Below are 17,721 nucleotides of genomic sequence, written 5' to 3'. Positions count from 1 at the left end.
AACAACAATTTTATTTCTTACTTCTGGAGGCTGGGAAACCCAAGTTCAAAGTGCTTGGAAAGTTGATATCTGGTAAGGGTACATTTCATTATCAAATTTATTTCCACTTCAAAATTACAGTAATTTCTAACTCATTTTACTTATGCAATTTCCAGATCTTTTTTTTATTCTTCTTCCTTTTTTTTTTTTTTTACCAGTAGAAACTTTTTGTAGGAAAGGTAGTGGGGATTGAATCTAGGGCACTTCAGAATGAGTTACATCCCCAACCATATTTATTTTATTTTGAGACAGGTTTTCTGAGTTGCCATGATCCGCCTCAAATGTGCAGTCCTCTTGCCTCAACCTCCTGAGTTGCTAGAATTACAGGCATGTACCACTGTGCCCAGATTCCAAATAGAAACTTTTTGAAATTATAACTTACCTCTCTCCATTATGGAACTTTGGGTGGCAAAGTAACTAATATAAATAACAGATTGCCTGTTCTTTTGGAATACTACATTTCAACCTCAGAAGTAGGAATAAGACTTTTAAAACTTCACCATTTGTCTTGATTTATTTATACTTACGAAGACAAATATGGGTTGACATGGTCCATGGCTTCACTTTATATCATTCAATCCACATGCAGAGCCAGACCTTGAAACCACTGCTTTCTCTACATTTATGTAGATTTCAGGTCAACTAGTGTTCATAGCAATAATTATGAGAATGAATTGTACAGGCATCATCAGTAGCATCCTGGACCAACTAGACAAACTCTCAGAAATATTTGAGAAATCTGAGAATGCAGATTTTATTTTGACATAATATTTTTAAACTGGTTACCAGGGAGAGGGGAATTATCACACCTAAATATAGCTACAATATTGGAAGAGTGTCTTCAACATACAGAAATACAAATCAAAACCACACTGAGAAGTCATTTCACACTCATGAGGATAGCTGTTATAAAACAAAACAAAAACAAAGCAGAACAAGTGTTGGCCAAGACAAGGAGAAACTACAATACCTGTGCACAGGGCACAGAAATGTCAATAGTGCAGGTGCTATGGCACACAGTATGGTAATTCCCCATTTTCATCCAATAATTCCACTCCTGGTACATGCCTAAAAGAATTGAAAGCGACTAAAACAAATATGTGCACACCCACGTTCAAAGCAGCATTTTTCACAAGAGTTGAAAGGTGAAAACAACCCAAATGATGATGGATGGATGAATGAATAAACAAAATGATACACACATACAACAGAGTAGAATCTGACCTTAAAAGGAAAGAAAATTGAAAGGGTGTTTGAATGTAGTACCTTTAAAAAAATTTATAGCTTGAAATCCTAACCCCCAAAGCTATGGTATTAAGAGGTGGAACTTTGGGGAAGGGATCAGATCATTAGGGCAAAGCTCTCATTAGTGGAATTAATGCCCTTATAAAAGAGGCCCAATAGAGAGCCCTTACCCCTTCCATCGTGTGAGTGCACAACTAGAAGACACTGTCTATGAACCAGAAAGTGGGCCTTTCCCAAACGTTGAATCTGCCAACATCTTGATCCTGGACTCCCCAGCTTCTAGAATTGTGAGAAATAGATTTCTGTTGGTTATAAGATATCCAGATTGTGGTATTTTGTTATAGTAGCCTGAATGAACTAAGACAACATGCTAAAACATGAATGAACCTCTTACTGAAATAAGTCAGACATAAAAGGACAAATATTTTAAGCTCCTACTTATATGAGGTACCTAAAATAGTGAAATTCACAAGGACAGAAAGTAGAATGATGATTTCCAGAGGCTGAAGGGAGGTGGCAATGGGGAGTTAGTGTTTAATGGATGTGGAGTTATAGTATTGTAAGCTAAATTTTAAAAAGCTCTGGGGATGCATGGTTGTGCTGATTATACAATACGAATTCTCTTAACTCTACTGAACTCTATACTTAAAACAGTTGAAATGGTGAATTTTGTGTTATGCATATTTTATAATGAAGAAAGAGGAAGCATCAACATCAACAAAACTTTAATCAGGCAAGAACATCAATTAGCTGGAATAATGCTATTAGAGAATCACAAATTGAATAATAACAAACTGCTCATTGAATTTCTTCTTTTCTAACTCAGTTAAAAGTGGGCCACTTATAAATTATGTTAGAACACCATTACATAGCAAATATCTAATGGCCACAACTTTTTTCTTCCCTTTGGGAATTTGGAGGAAGCATATTCCTTCACCATCCGTAGCTGCCTGCTGTGTGTGACCTCACACATTCTCTGAGCATCGTTTCTGGGTGACCTGCCAATCAGTCCCAGGGCTTCATCTTCCACCTATATGCTGATGATTCCCAAATCTGTCTCCATCCTAGAAGCTTGTTCTAACTCCAGAACTCAGCTGCTTGCTGAATGTCTCCACTCAGATGTCATTGTAGGAACTTCAAATGTCAGATGCAAACCTCTCTTCTCTCCCACTTCCTCCCCCAGCCCTTGCTGGCCCTCCTCTGTCACTCCTCTCTCTAGAGCACCACTGTCTCCTGTCATTGTCCTGCCAGCCAGTGCCCAAGCCCCAATCCTTCTAGTTGGCTTCTTCTTCACCACCCACTTCTAACATGTCAGCCAGCATGCTGTGTCTCTTTCCTGCCCGTCACCCCCAATCCCTCCCCTTCTCCCATCATGGCTATCACTGCCTTTGCTCAGGTTCTGTGCTACCTGCTGCCCCTCCCCCCGTGTACCCCTACACTGATGCCAGAGCAAACTGACTAGTCTTGGATCAAAATCTTTCATCTCTTCCTGCAAAAAGCCCATACTCTTTAACATGCATCAAGGTCTTGGTTCACACAGAGCTTGCTTCTGTTTGGGGTGCCCTGCCCTCCACTTGTGGGTCACTCAGAGATCACTCCAGATATGCTCAGTAAATCTTGGTTGAGTAAATCACAATCATACTCATCAACATCATGATGCTTTTCAGCCTTTCCCTCCTTTCTAGCCTCTTCTAGTATCTTCCCTCCATCCCCTTCACTCCAGCCATGCTTCACTTCTTTTGATTTTCCTGGCAGAATAAGCTATTTCTGTCTCCCAGGCTTTGCAGAGATTTTAAACGACTAATTTGTTCAAGAACTCAGGTTATCATATGTGACCCTGCACCCAGTACTTCATCTCACTAGGTTTCAGATTTCTCATCAGTGAAACAGAGCAGATATCTGCTTCACAAAATTGTAGGAAGGATAAAATAAAATACACAAAAGCAGTTTGGAAATCCTATATTACTATAAAATGTTATTTTGTAGTTCACCAAAGCCTATTTTAAATACTACCACCACCAAGGAACCTTTTAAATAACTTAAGGAGAAACCATCTGTCTCTCCTTGGAAGCTCCACCCCATAGCCCATAGGCCTTTATGACTTCTGTCACATGCGCCTTAATTTATCAAAGTTCATGTTTCATGTTTACAACCCGACCACAAATTTCATGAACTCAGCATCCATTCCTATTTTGTTTCTTCTTCTATCCCTTTGAAGTTTCAAGGGTCTAGAAAAAAGCCTGAGATTTGAGGAGGTAGACATAAAATGTCCAGAGGGAACTACCTGGGAGGCTTCTGTTTGGGGTGCCTCTTGGAATCAGGTATCCAGCCACCTGATGAACCTATCCACCAACACCCCTGTGCCACACTAGAATGACAAGACCTGGCCCTTCCTCATGCCCACACCTGTGCAGACATTGCTAATCAACTGTGGACTCTGGAGGGGACCAGGGCTTTTTTCAACACGGCTCTGGGAAGCCATGACTAATTAATCAGCTGGCCTAAAGTCACTATGAGAAAGATAAGGGTTAAAAAAGAAAGAAGGGGCTGGGGTTGTGGCTCAGCAGTAGGGTGCTCGCTTAGCACGTGTGAGGTTCAATCCTCAGCACCAATAAAAATAAATAAATTAAATAAAGGTATTGTGTCCAACTACACCTTAAAATAATTTTTATTTATTTATTATAAAAAAGAAAGAAAAAAGTCACTTCAACTCTGGCAAGTGAATTGATGAACTTGAAAAGAACTTGAAAAATGCCCAACCTATAGTTACACAAGGAGATCTTGTCCCAAACTTAAAGGCCAAATATATCCAGAGGTGGTCCCCTCCAGAATCCCAGAGGCCCCTGATGAAGGACATCTCCAAGGCTCTTGGTTCCCATCAAATGTCCCCACTCAGTGCCCAATCACGTGTGTCTTTAGTGTTCATTTTCTCTTCCTAAAAAGGAACCAAGCATGGTATCTGCCTCCTCTCCCCAACAAAGGGCTTAGGTGGAATTAAAAGGGATTATCTTTGAAGGGGAAAACTAGCCTTTAATCACCAACAGAAGGACACAGCAGCCTGAAGGTGCATGTCCATCACTAACCCAAAACCTGACCCTGACCTGTTAGCCTCTGCTCCACGCCATCCCCTTGTCCTTGGGTGGTCACCAGCATGGGCTTTGCCAGACAGATACAACTATTGCTCTGGAAGAACTGGACCCTGCGGAAAAGGCAAAAGGTAACGTGTTATCGTCTGTGTCCTAGAAGTGAGGTGTGGAGCAAGCGAACAGATTGGAAGCTTGGGGTGCAGTGGGGGGAGGAGAGCATGAGGAGTTCTGCATTGCCATTTAGCCCCAAAGCAGTGTTTATCTGTGTGACTCCTCTGTGAACCTGTGACATGTGCCCTTCACAGGATGACATGCTGCTCTGTCCCTGGCCACATTACAATATGCCCCTACCACACACACAGAGATGAATCTACTGCATGCCCATCCCTGTCCCCACTCCCCTGGTTTTCACACTCGTCAGCCCAGTCTACCATCTTCTGGAGTATCCACCCCATCAGTGGGGAGAACCCTAAGCCCTGCAGAACAAGATCAAAGGAAAACAAGAATGCTCTCCACTAGCTCCCCAGCCCAGGGATTGCTATTCCATTGATTCCAGGAGGCACACTGGGTTTTCACATTTTGACAATTCCAAAACTGGGAGGCAGCTCACAATCAAGTTACTTTAACCAAACATGTTTTTCTTTCTTCGTGGTACAGAAAAATGACAGCTCATCTTACAACTAGTGGCATCTTAGATTCAATGAGTACATATTCTGAACCTCTTCTGTTAGCAGACTTGGGGTTGGGATGCACTAGGGACATAAAATCATGAGACAAAAAGCCCCTGGACTGGCTTTTTTGGTAGATGGGGAAATCTGAAGTATATTTTGATACCTAGAGCAATATGAAGTAGCATAGGCCAAAATCCCAGGAGCCACAGGAGACCAGAGAACTCCAAGAGCTTATGTATAAATGGCACCCGGCCTCAGTGCAATTTATCTGGGAGGGGGTGAGGAGTGAGTATGTAACTATAAACAATGCACTTTACCACAGCCTTGCAGAGTCCTGCCAGTGACTTAAGGAGCTGATAAGTGGGACAAGGGAGGGGAGCAGGGAGGGCTGGAGAGAGCTGAGATTAGAAAGACTGAGCCAGTCAGCCATGGGAGGAAGACTGGCCATAGGGAGGAAGGGAACAGTGTCTGCCCCAAACCTCAGTTCAGGATGGGAATGGGGGTGGGGAAGGGTTCAGGGGGAATGTTAGGGAAGAAATGGGCCAACTGCGGAACATCTGAAGACCCGAGTGAATACCTTGTCAGGGTCTGGTCAGAGAGGGCTGAATATGGAAAGGTGTTAGCTTAGCTAGAAGCCGGCAGCTGCCTTGTAAAAGAAAACTCTGAGGTATCCTGGAGGTAGAATTGCAGGACTCCGCTACCTCCTGGAACTGAGGACTGAGGGAAGAAAGTGGGATCGGTAAGATGGAAGCAAAGACCAGAGTTCTGTGGAGCTGAAATTAGGATTTGTGCAGAGGCTGCTGCAGAGTCTCTGAGGCCCCCCATGTTGAGGGATCCCCGCCTGTTGAGTGTGGAGATAGGGGACAATAGCTTAACAACTAGCAGGAAGGGGAGCAGGGAGAGACACACTCCAACCATGCACAAGATGGTTCAGAGGCCTGTGTGTGGCTTGCACAGGACACAGGCCAGGGGCAGTGGGGGTGGGGACACATAGTTATCCTCAGGCTATTTTCCTTTGTCAAAGTAGGTATCACTTCAAATTATCCTTGAGGTTATTTGTGGCCCCCAGGAACCCAGACACTTGATCAGAAACTTGATTTCTTCTAGAATCTTCCCTTCTTGAGTGAAAATATTGACAGAATGTAAACAAAACTCATTTTTCAATTTATTCGTCAATTTGCACTTATTCTTTCCATCAACAAATAATTGTCACCAGGCATGGTGCCCCATGCTTAGCATACAGTGGCAAATAAAAGCATCTAGTCCCTGCCCCCCTGATGCATATGTCTATAGATTGCCAGGGAAACTCCACTCTGCCATTTTTCACATTTTCTCTCTTAATCATAATGAATTAAGATTCTCAGTTCACTTTACTCTCAATTTCCCCTTTGTGGCTCTCAAAGGAAACAAACCAGAGGACTGTAGCCACCGGCCTGCAATGATTCCATTGCTGTGGCAAGCATGCTGCGGTTACAAAGCACAACCCTACTTCCAGACCCTGGGTTTGGCCCAGGTGCCCTCACAATCTCTGCTCTCCTTCCCTGGTGTTGGTCGGTCTCTTCCTGTTCTGAAATCTCCACAGTGTGCTCCAAGGGGATGGAGCCGTGCAGACCAGGAACCTTGGTTCAGGGTCATCAGTCAGAGCTGGACATAGGTCTGGGTTGACAGTTATCTTATGCCATCCTAATGTCCTGGAAACAGAGATCTCTGGTGTGCCTCCAGTTGGCTACCATATTCAAGAATTTTCCAGGATTTCTGGGAAAGAGAGAGACACTCATTATCTCTGAGAGGGGTCTGTGTCTCCTGCCAAAGCTTTTGGCTCTTCTGGAAACTTCTGCCTCTAGAAAATAGTGGCTCTAAAAAGACTACAACACACCCAGGCTATAACTCAGCTCCTAAGTTTTTAATTCCTTAAACTTTCATGGTTTTAGGTGTTTACTTTTGTGAGGAGAGTAAGAGTGAGAAGTGAGAACAGATAACAAGTTTTCCCATTCCTCCACTCCCAATGCCCAGGGTATAAGAAGACTGTTTTCAGGTTCTAGTTTCCCCCCACACACACCTTTTATTCTTATTCTGTTAGCATCTGTGAGAAGTGTTACTAAGCACCTGGTACAGTACTAAGTGTATTGCTTCACTGAATCCTCATTGCAGTTCCAGCTCGATTTCTCTGTGGGTCCAAATGAGGCAATTGAGACTTCAGGGAAGGGTTTGTGATTGGTGGGATGGACCTGGGATTCAAACCATGACACCAGGACAGCAGGCTCGGCCATCCCACCACACTGTCCCCTTGTATCCAGCACTATCTAACAGGTGGGACATGGAGATCACAAAGATCAGTGGCCAAATCATTTATCATCCACTAGAACAATAAATATAAGTTAATACTGGCCCTGGAAGACGAGGGTGTATGTTGGCCCTGACCCAAGGTAAACTGGGCATGGCCCCTGCCCTCATGGAATTCAGAGCCAGGCAGGAGGATGTTCCCATGCTTAATTACTAAGCAGAATCCTGAGTGCAACTATGGAGTTGAAGGAAGTCCCCAGCTGGTGTGCGGGTGAGCTCTGGGAGCTCAGAGAAAATGTTGGTTTGAGAGGCTAGACCAGATTTCCCCAGAAGCTCACACTTCAGCTTGACGAGAGTGCACCCACCTGCGCACACACACCTTGGCCCACACTGGCTTGGACCACGCAGAGCATCAGGGAAGGTTTATAAAGATAACTAGGTATGTCTCTTGGCCCTGAGAGCTCATAGCCTAGGGGCCCTTGGTGTCTGTCCCTGGTCCTACCTTCCAGGTCAGGACAGGAGGATATTAGGGGAAGATCTAAGGGCTCGTGGGAGTAGGGTGCTCATCATTTCATGGACTCCAGACCTGGGCATCTGGTGTGGACTTCAGCTCTGGGTCCAGCATAAGAGGAAGAGAATGTGGCAGATGCAAGAGGCTGGGCAGTCAGCTCCCAGTGCAGCAGCCAGGTCCTGGGTGGTATTTGACCAAGCTGAGTCCTGTCTGGGTTCTCAGTGCAGAAGGAAGAACAGTGCAGCTAGTACAAGCCCTGGCTACCCCCTTTTAAATTGAAAACAGACAGGGAGGGAAGTAAATCTAACTGGCTAAGTTAAAATAACAAGCCCAACTCTGCCCTTGCCAGAAACCTGTCCTCCTACTAATAGACCAAATGGTTGCGAGAGGGGGAGGGGAGGTGGAGGAAAATATATGCTTGTGTGCGCACATCTGTATGCATGCACACACACACACACACACACAAAGAGAGGACAAGGAAATACCAATTCAGTAAAAAAAAAAAAAGAAAAAGAAAAAAAAAGAAAAGAAAGAAAGAAAGAGAGAGAGAGAGAGAACAAAAAATTTCCATAGACCCCTTCTGAGCTTTCGACTGGGCTTAATTAAAGTTACAGACATGTTTAAAGGGAAGGGGAGGGGAAGTCCAAGCAGCTCTGAAAACACGTTTTTAATTACACTGTGGAATTCCTCCCTAGGGTATGCCTGTGCACAGTTGAGCCTCAAGACCAAAGATGCAGCTCTGGGGTGGGGTCGGAGCACAGTTCTGGAGGAGGGAGGAGAGGCTGCTGTGAGAACAGACCTGTGCCTGGGCAAGGAATGGCTTTGTGCAGAAGGGAAGTGAGGGGCAGCCCCTCCAAGTCACACGCCCACACTCAGCACAGTCCCACCAACCACTCCACCCATGTTGTTCAAAATCACCAACCACTACCTAGACCAGTGGTTCTCAGTGTTGGCTGGATATTGAAATGACCTAGAGGTGTTAAAAAAAAAAAAATCCTGATGTCCCATGGGGCATGACCTGAGGTCCCCATGTGATTCCAGCCTGTAGGACCCTGAGAGCTGCTGATCTAGGGTAATGAAGGTGATTATTTGACTTACAGACAGAAACAGAAGCCCTACTTCAGAGATGTGGAAAGGAAACCAGGCAGAGCAGTACTAGTCTTAAGGCCAAGGAAGGAAAGTGGATTCTGATGGACTTTGAATCACAATGCCTCGCACAGACTGGACACTTCAAAAACACAAGAGAGCCTGAGTGAGTGGATGAGAGAGGGTGGGACTAGCATATCATAGAGAGATGAAATATACAGCGTGGGTTTCCAAATCTCAGCCATGGGACAGGGAGGCAGACTGACTCATCCCTCCCTCTGTGCAAGCCCTGTTCTGTGTAAGGATCAGCAGACAGTGTGTGGTCTGTTTCTCAGGAAGCTCCATATTTTCAAACTGGCGAGTGTGCAGTTCCAAATCGAGAAAGGGAGGAGACTGGAATGGACATGGAGGGAAGGCCTAAGAGGTTCTGACCATTTTAATTGTCTTTTCTTTCTCATCTATCCTTACAATGTGCTGTCACCCTGTGACATTTGTGACAATTCTGTGAGGCAGTGATCAATGCTTTATGTTTATTGAAGGTTACCTTGTGCTGGGTTCTGTGGGTTTGCCACCACTAACTCATTTTATTATCACAACTCCTCTGGGTGGGCAGGTCCTCCTATTACCCTCATTTTTTAAATGAGATCCATGGCCTGGAGAAGTTGAGCAGATTACCCAAGATCTCATAGCTGAGAGAAGAGGCTGGATAAAACTTGTTACCACAGTGATCTGCTCTTAACCCTCAGTGTACACTGTAAGACAAAATAGTCCTAATTCAGAGATGAGAAAACTGAGGCCCAGAGGTTGAGCATGCCTGAAAGTGGCTGTAACCTAGATCTTCACACTCCCAAATCATCACCAGTGTTTAACATTCCAGACCATCCCCAGGAAGATGTCGCTCCATGGAAGGCAGCACAATTCACTTGGGAGAAAGCCAACATTGCAAACTATTGTTTTAGGAGGAGTCATAAGTGGAGAATCTGGACTGGTTGTCTCATTTCCTTGGTGAAGACACCAGAAACAACTTCCAGTTTCATACTTCGCACGTGTCACTCACATTACTATCTTGCTAAACCTGCTCCCCACCTTACCTACTGGAGGATCCAGAATGGAAGGCAAGAAGCCATTGTACACACCTTTGGAAGTTGCAGTTTGTTCAACCTGCAGACTGCTGATGAGCTGAACCCCTGTGTCTCTTCCAGCTTCCTGGAGAAGCCTCCTAGACCAGTCTTGGCAAAGACTCACTCATTCCACAAGTATTTGTTGAGTACCAATTATGAGTTCTACCTCATGTAGAGTGTTGGAACCACAGTGGAGGACAGATGTAGCCCCTGCTCTCAGGAAGCTTCCAGCCCATGAGGGCTTCACTTCCTAGGAGTATTGACCCTTAAGAAAGAGTAATAAGACAAGGGGTATGAGCTGCTGGAGGACAGTGCTGAGTGGTCTAGAGACCAGGATGGGAAGAGAGAGATGGGCCTGGCTGGGGAAGAGGCCCAGCCAGAGCTCCCTTGATTTGCATGTCCTGGGGTGGGGGTAACTCCCTACATTCCAATGGCTGCCAGGTATGTTTGGGGTCAGTGCCTTTAACACAGGGAGGGAATTTCCCAATATTAGTGTTTTGCCACCTTTAAAAAAAAACATGTAGTGGGAGTCCTGAAAAATGAGTGTTTAAGAAAAATTCACTGTCTTTTTTTCTCCCCATACTCCTCTTTATGCTTCTTTTAGCACATTCTCCCTAGATAGATTCTGAGTAAAACATTTTGTGAAAAATTACAACTGCATAATTACCACCTGCCCCTAAGCATTCTTTGCTTTTTCTTCAATAGCATGATCCATCTTCCCTCCTCCAATATATTTCCTAATTTGTTATAATTTGATTGCCAGCAGACCATTTTTAAAACACCAGAATGTGGGGGCTGGGGATGTAGATCAGTGGTAGAGCATTTGCTGAGCATGCAAAAGGCCCTAGGTTTGATCCCCAGCACTACAATAAAATAAAAATATATAAAAATTTGAAAATTGAACATGGTTTGCCCTTAGTAGCAGGAAAGGAGTACCTGCTATGATGCCCACCATGTTGCTGAGAGTTTATTCACATTTCTCTGATAGGAAAACAACAATTAAAGACCATCCTGGGGGGCTGGGGATGTGGCTCAAGTGGTAACGCGCTCACCTGGCATGTGCTGGGCACTGGGTTCGATCCTCAGTACCACATAAAAATAAAATAAAGATGTTGTGTCCACCGAAAACTGAAAAATAAATATTAAAAAAAATTATCTCTCTCTCTTAAGAAAAAAAAAAGACCATCCTGGGAAGCTGCTTATATCCTCCTCTGAATCTTGAGTTTGTATTTTAAGGTCCCTAGAGCAAGGCTTGGGTAAAACAACTATTATATTCCCTAATTCACATTCTTCTTACCCTATTTCCTTCTATGATTCCACACCTCCAACCCTTACCCTAGTGTGCAATGCCACAGTATAAGGCCCAACAACCAACTGGCTCTCCTTTTAGCATCAGGAGTCCTTATGCTTTTTTTTTTTAATTTTTTTTAGTTACATATGGACACAATATCTTTACTTTGTTTTATTTATTATTTGTATGTGGTGCTAAGGGTCAAATCCAGTTGTCTCACATATGTGAGGCATGCACTCTGCCACTGAGCCACAACCCCATCTGAATCAAAATCTCCATCTATGTGTTCAGCAACATTTGCGAAGACTGAAGCCCATGATCTCCATGATTGTTCATGATCAGTCTTGTGTTAATGCTGTTTTCTAGATTAGAGGCAGAGTAAAACCCAGCTGGACATAAAAGCTGGTTGGTGGCCAGGCATGGTAGGGCATGTTTATAATCCCATGGGCTTGGGAGGCTGAGGCAGGAGGATCAAGAGTTTAAAGCTATCCTTAGCAATGTATCTAGACTGAGCAACTCAGTAAGACCCTGTGTCTAAATAAAATATAAAAAGGTCTGGGAATGTGGCTCAGTGGTTAAACCCACCCTGGTTCAATCCCCAATATCAAAGAAAAAAAAAAAAGAAAGAAAAGCTTGCTGTTGTATAATAAATCAAAGTAGAGATAGTATAGGAGCAAGGGACAAAAGAAGGAAGTTCTTCAGGTCAATTCAGTTATAATTACTTAACAATGGGACACATACTAGAAACGGCCTTGTTAGGAGATTTCGTTATTGTGTGAACACCAGAATGTCATTACACAAAACTCAATGGTATAACCTACTACTATATGTATGGTTATGTAGTTGTGTGTGTGAGTGTGTGTGTGTGTGTGTGTGTGTGTGTGTGTGTGTATTGCTCCTAAGGCCATGATGAACAAGACACAAGATTAAACACAAGATTAAATGAACCACAACAGAAAAAGAAGCAATCACAAGACCAGTGAGCATAAGATCTAAGAGGCAGCTGCTGCTGCTGCAACCCCACACATTGTCTAACAAAGAATGTTTAGTATGGGTAGAATGAGCTCTCTCTAGGGTTTGAGTGGTAGCTCAGAGGTAGAGCACGTGCCCAGTACATGTGAGGCCCTGGGCTTCATCCTCAGCACCATTTAGAAATAAATAAATAAAATAAAGATATTGTGTCCATCAACAAGTAAAAAATATATATTAAAAAAGAAGTACACTCTACAATAATAAAAAAGATAATAATATATACGTAAATCACCTACAAGAGTCATTTGCTATCATTATGAAGTATTACGTACTGCACGTAGTTACATGTGCTATACTTTTCTGCAGTTGGCAGCACTGTAGGTTGGTTTACACCAGCATCACCACAAACTTGTGAGTAATGGGCCACTCTACAATGTTACAAAGGTGGGAATGGGAATTTTGCAGCTCCATTATAATCTTATGGGACCGCTGTGGTCTGTGTGGTCTGTCACTTGGCAAAAGCATGCAGCACATAGCCCTACCACAAGCCAAGTCCTACAGCCAAACAGTGCCGAGAGGAAGTGTACACAAGAGTGCCACTGGTCTTTCTCTTTGTGGTGGAACTCATGTGGCCTTTATCTTTGTTTCTGGTCTTGATCTGGCTGAGGAATGCCAACCTGCTCTACAGTCATCACAAATGTGAGCCTGGAGCATCCTGGGAGACTCTGCAGGGCCTGTCATTCAGGGAGGTCTTGGGGGTAGGGGCACAGGGATCCCTCTGCTTATCGATGTACCAATAAATAGATCCATCAGTTCTACACAAATTCTAATTTTTAATCCTATACATTCTAAGCAAATATGTGTACATAATACCGAAAGGCAAATTTTTTTACATATACCTAAACTCTTACCCATTTAAAAGAGAAGAGGCTACAAATGAGTTCTCTAAATTAGATCAATTTAATTCTATTTTTCAATAAAAGAAAACTGTTTAGAGATACATTATACATGATGCTAGAGAAAAATGAGAGGGTATGCTATAAAATCATACTTAACAAAATATTATTTCTTGGAACTCTAAGGTGTCTGGGGACCTTTAATAAACCTTGTGGATGGGGCTCCTTCTGTACTATCACCCTCTGGGAAAGCCTGCACCTTCTGGATGTGGAGGCCTCAAGAATTTTGGAAACTGTTTGGTCCTCTGGTCTTGGTCTTTGACCTCTGTTCATGAGTCTCCAGTCTCCATCTCTCAGCCTCCTGTCTAGCAAACTCTTAATTCCTCACCTCACCCAGCCAGGAGCCATTATTCTGCAACACTGCAGCATGTGGGGGGGGGGGGGGTAGGTGCTCCACACAGTTGCAAAAGGAAAACAGGGGCCTCCTCTCCTTGGGCACCAGCAGCCTGGTGGAGCCTCCTTGAGCTAACACCTCTGCACACCTCTTACCACAGAGTGATCTGTCCCCTGCACTTCTGTCCATGCCTCTGTGACAACATTTGTCTGTCTCCTCACTCTACCAGAGCTTGAGAGAACACACTGGCTGCAGCACCCCACATAGGCCTGGCCTATGTTAAATGCTCCTGCTCCTTAAGCCATGAATAAAGCAGAGCACCAGAGGGGCCCTGCTCTTCCCCCCAAAAGACCCTGCTCCTAGGGACTGTGTCCTGCTTGATCTCTATAACTAAATCCTTCTTGTCTTCATTTCCTGTTTCAAAGGTCATTTTCCCAACAAGGCAATGCCCTCAGCAGGAATGTTGCCATGGCTCCAGGGGATTTTCTGCAATGTGAACAATCCTTGTTTTCAAAGCCCCACCCCAGGAGAATCTCCAGGAATTGTGTCAAACTACAACTCCATGTAAGTACCAAGATTCCCACTGCATGGGGAGGAAGTTGCACACCCTTTCATTCCCCGCATGCACAGCAGTAGATGCACGTGCCTGCACACGCAGTGCCTATAGCACTGAAAGCAAGCCCCATGGATTGCTAAACCCCTGACCTTTCAGGGCCCAGGAGGATTCTTTCCTGAAGCATTCTACTAACTGGCAGGGCACTTGGGGAAAATGGTTCAAATGAAGTTCACATGGACATGATTTCTTGGTCCTTATGTTCCCCGAATGTGACCTGGAATCTGATGGCAATCCCTTGCTGTGACATGTCCACTGTATCAGGCTCGTCCATCTTCTTGGGTGGAATCTCTGAGTGAGAAAAATCCTCTTCCCCTTGCTTTTCACCCCAGTCAACTCAACACCCCTCTGTTTCTTTGAAAACTTTCTTAGACATCTAAGGGCTAAAGAAAAATGTCAGGGATTCTTGTGAGGATAAAAGAAATCAGGCTTGCATGGTGAGGTTTACTTCTTAGGGGGAAATGACCAATTCCAATTCCTCTGTTGTAATTGCCATTGGTGCCTTTGAGAGGCAGGATCTTGGGATATGGCTTGAGGGTAGTGATTCTTAACTTGCAGGGCTAAAACCTTTTCCACGAAGCTGATGAAAATAGATAAGCTCCCTCCCACAAAAATTGGTCCCAAGCACAAGTCATAACAATTTGTGTGTAAGTTCAGGGAACTTGTGGAGTTCAGGTTAGTAATTTCTGGTCTGAGGTTGAATTTCAAGTCAAATCCCTTAGGACAAGAGTCGACCTTTGGAATTCCCTCTTAGAGTACTGGGAGAACATAATGTGGGCATGACTTATACACAGAGGCTCAGGCATATGGACAGAACCATCCTCCACCTGCTGTTCTGACCTTGAGCTGCACCTTGCAAAGGTTAACTCTGAAGGTCACCTACAAGGGCTTACAGGGGATTGGGCTGGACCCTATTCCTATACACACCAGCTCAGATGGAAAGTGAGGTATTTGGTGACTTCAGTTTTTTTATTAGAGGATACGTTAGTCAAGTTTTCATTACTGTAACCAAAGAGCCCCACACAAACAAGTTGGAAGAGGAAAAGGTTATTTTGGCTTGTAAAGTTTCAATCCATGGGCCACTGGTTCCATTGCTCTGGACCTGAGGTGAAGGGGAACATCATGGTGGAAGGACATGGTAGAGGGAAGCTCATCAGGTTGTAGCAGCAAAGAAGAAGGGGGGTGGGGTGCTAGGGAGAAGATAAACTCTTCCAGGGCATGTCCCCGGAGAGCTACTTCCATTCAGTTAACAATGGATTAATCCATCAAATGAATTCATGAATGAAGTCAGAGTCCTCATGATCCAATCATTGCCTAGAAGTCCCACTTCTGTGCCAATGAGAATTTGGAGGACATTCCAAGTCCAATCCATAACAGGGAAGCTCAGCAAAATTCCGCCAGGACAAACCCACATTTAAATTTTGAAAAACAACTTTAAATAGGTCAGGCTAATGCTTTGAGGTGGCCTTTCCCACTGGGAACAAGGTTTGGCTGTTTTTGCTTCGACAGAGACTGTATGGTCTGTGAGCCTCAGATATTTATCTGTTTGCTGATAAATATCATAGGGTAAATGTCCCTGGATTATCAGAAGATAAGGAGGGGTCAATGTTCTTCTCTTCCCAGGAAATTTGAAGAGGAAATGTTTTAGCTGGGCTCTCATGTTGTGTGATGGTTTGGATATATGAGACAATTCAGGAAGGTTTAGAGAAGAAATTAAATTGGGTTAGGAGACCCTTAATCTAATCAGAATTAATCTCCTAATGGTGAATTAACTGAGTGGAAACTGAAGGCAGGGAGGGTGTGGCTGGAGGAGGTGGTCACTAGGGGCATGCCTTTGGGGTGTATATGTGTATATTTTATATTTGGCAAGTGGAGTCTCTCTCTGATTCCTGCTCATCATCAGAGCCACTTACCTCCGTCACACTCTTCCACCATGATGTTCTGCCTCACCTTGAGCCTTGAGGAATGGAGCTGGCTGTACTATGGACTGAGACCTCAGAAACCTTGAGCCCTCAAATAAACCTTTCTTCCTTTAAAATTGTTCCTGTCAGGTATTTCAATCACAGCAGCAAAAAAGCTGATTAAAACATGCTTCAAACATCATCGTGAAGCTTTAAAGTCTATACTTTCAGCTTGAGACTCCTTGAGGCCTCTGAACAGAAGAGCCTACCCATCCAGAGAGATCCTATGGTGCTATGTGGTGGGATCTGGAAACCTTGGATACCAGTAGGTGGAGGCAACAGGAGTTTCAGTGGAATTGGCCCTAGCCTTGTGTGTGTGTGTGTGTGTGTGTGTGTGTGTGTGTGTGTGTGTATGTTACTGGGGAAGACTGAGGGGTAGGAGTCGGGAAGGGGGCTCCAGACCCCAGCTGTCCTTGACCTTTGAACCAGGAAATCTGGGTTCACATTTCATATGCACATTGTAGATGAAATAATGGCTTATTCAAACTACTCTCATCACAAGGCACAGAACCCATTCCAATGAGCTTAAGGTCCAGAAAGAAATACATGATTTGGATACATGATTTAGACCTTCTCACAAAGCCTAGGGTAAAGACAGGCCTCAGGAGAGGAGGGGCAAGAGCTGGAGAGCTGTCAGGAGCTGTTCCTTCAGCTCTTCCAGACTGAACTTTGAGGTCCAGCCTCTCGGCCTGTCTCTGTTCATCCACACACTCACCTCTCTCCTTGGACCAGTCTCCCCTCCTCCTAGAAGGCCAGGCTGTGCCAATCACCCAGTTCACAGCATTTTGACTTGAGCAATCAGAAGAGCACCCTGAATCCTGTTTAAGTTCCTGGGAATAACTTTGGTTGTCTCAACTTTATTCTCCCTGTCCAATCAGCCTCAGTGAAGGGGTGTGTGTGTGTGTGTGTGCATGTGTGTGCACACACATACACAGGGGGTTCCTTGTGGATGAAATATGGCTGTCAGAGCCTACCCCCATAAATGGATATGGGGTAGGTCTCAGAGAAGGGGAGAAGGCTGGAAGAACCTCCAGTAATATCCACCAACATCAATATCTAAAAAGCTTTACCAAGTTTAAAGTTTCTCAGGACAAGGTAGACAGCATGGGGTTAACAAGTTACCTGGCCCTGCCCAAACTGGAGGACTGGACAAATCACTCACTACCCCAATCTGTTGTCCTACATTTGCAAGAGAGTAAAAAGAAAAAAATTTTTTTTTCTTTTGTCCTGCAAAATTGTAAAGAGACAACATAGTAACTAAGTCAAGCACCCTATTTTAACAAATAGCACAAGGTATTAATATTATATGAAAATGACAGCTATTTCTTTATTGATGAGGTTTTGTTTTTACAGCTTGTCAAGAGTGTATCGAGATTTTCAAGAACTCCTCATGAATGCACCAGAAAGCCAGCACTTTGGCCAGGTTTGGACAGAGCTCCGCAACTTGTCCCAGCTCATGGACACACTTCAGACTCACCCTGAGAGAATTGTAGGTGAGCTGGTCTTCAGGGTTCTCAATATTCACTGGCCTCGCACCTGCCTCACCCATCTC

The 17,721-nt window shown here is 44.2% G+C and overlaps 1 protein-coding gene across 1 annotated transcript in view; it reads left to right on the top strand.

Annotated features, from left to right (window-relative positions):
* Positions 1 to 4,435: 4,435 nt before the first annotated feature.
* The window catches only part of LOC143404351 (retinal-specific phospholipid-transporting ATPase ABCA4-like), a 113,095-nt gene continuing 99,809 nt past the window's right edge, over positions 4,436 to 17,721 (top strand). The window contains 4 exon segments of the mRNA XM_076862543.1: positions 4,436 to 4,506; positions 12,898 to 13,004; positions 14,021 to 14,159; positions 17,523 to 17,662. Coding sequence (XP_076718658.1) covers positions 4,436 to 4,506; positions 12,898 to 13,004; positions 14,021 to 14,159; positions 17,523 to 17,662 — 457 coding nt within the window.

The sequence above is a fragment of the Callospermophilus lateralis genome, chromosome 7 (genome assembly GCF_048772815.1).
Source record: "Callospermophilus lateralis isolate mCalLat2 chromosome 7, mCalLat2.hap1, whole genome shotgun sequence".
NCBI lineage: Eukaryota > Metazoa > Chordata > Mammalia > Rodentia > Sciuridae > Callospermophilus > Callospermophilus lateralis.
This window is presented reverse-complemented; position numbering and strand designations above follow the sequence as displayed.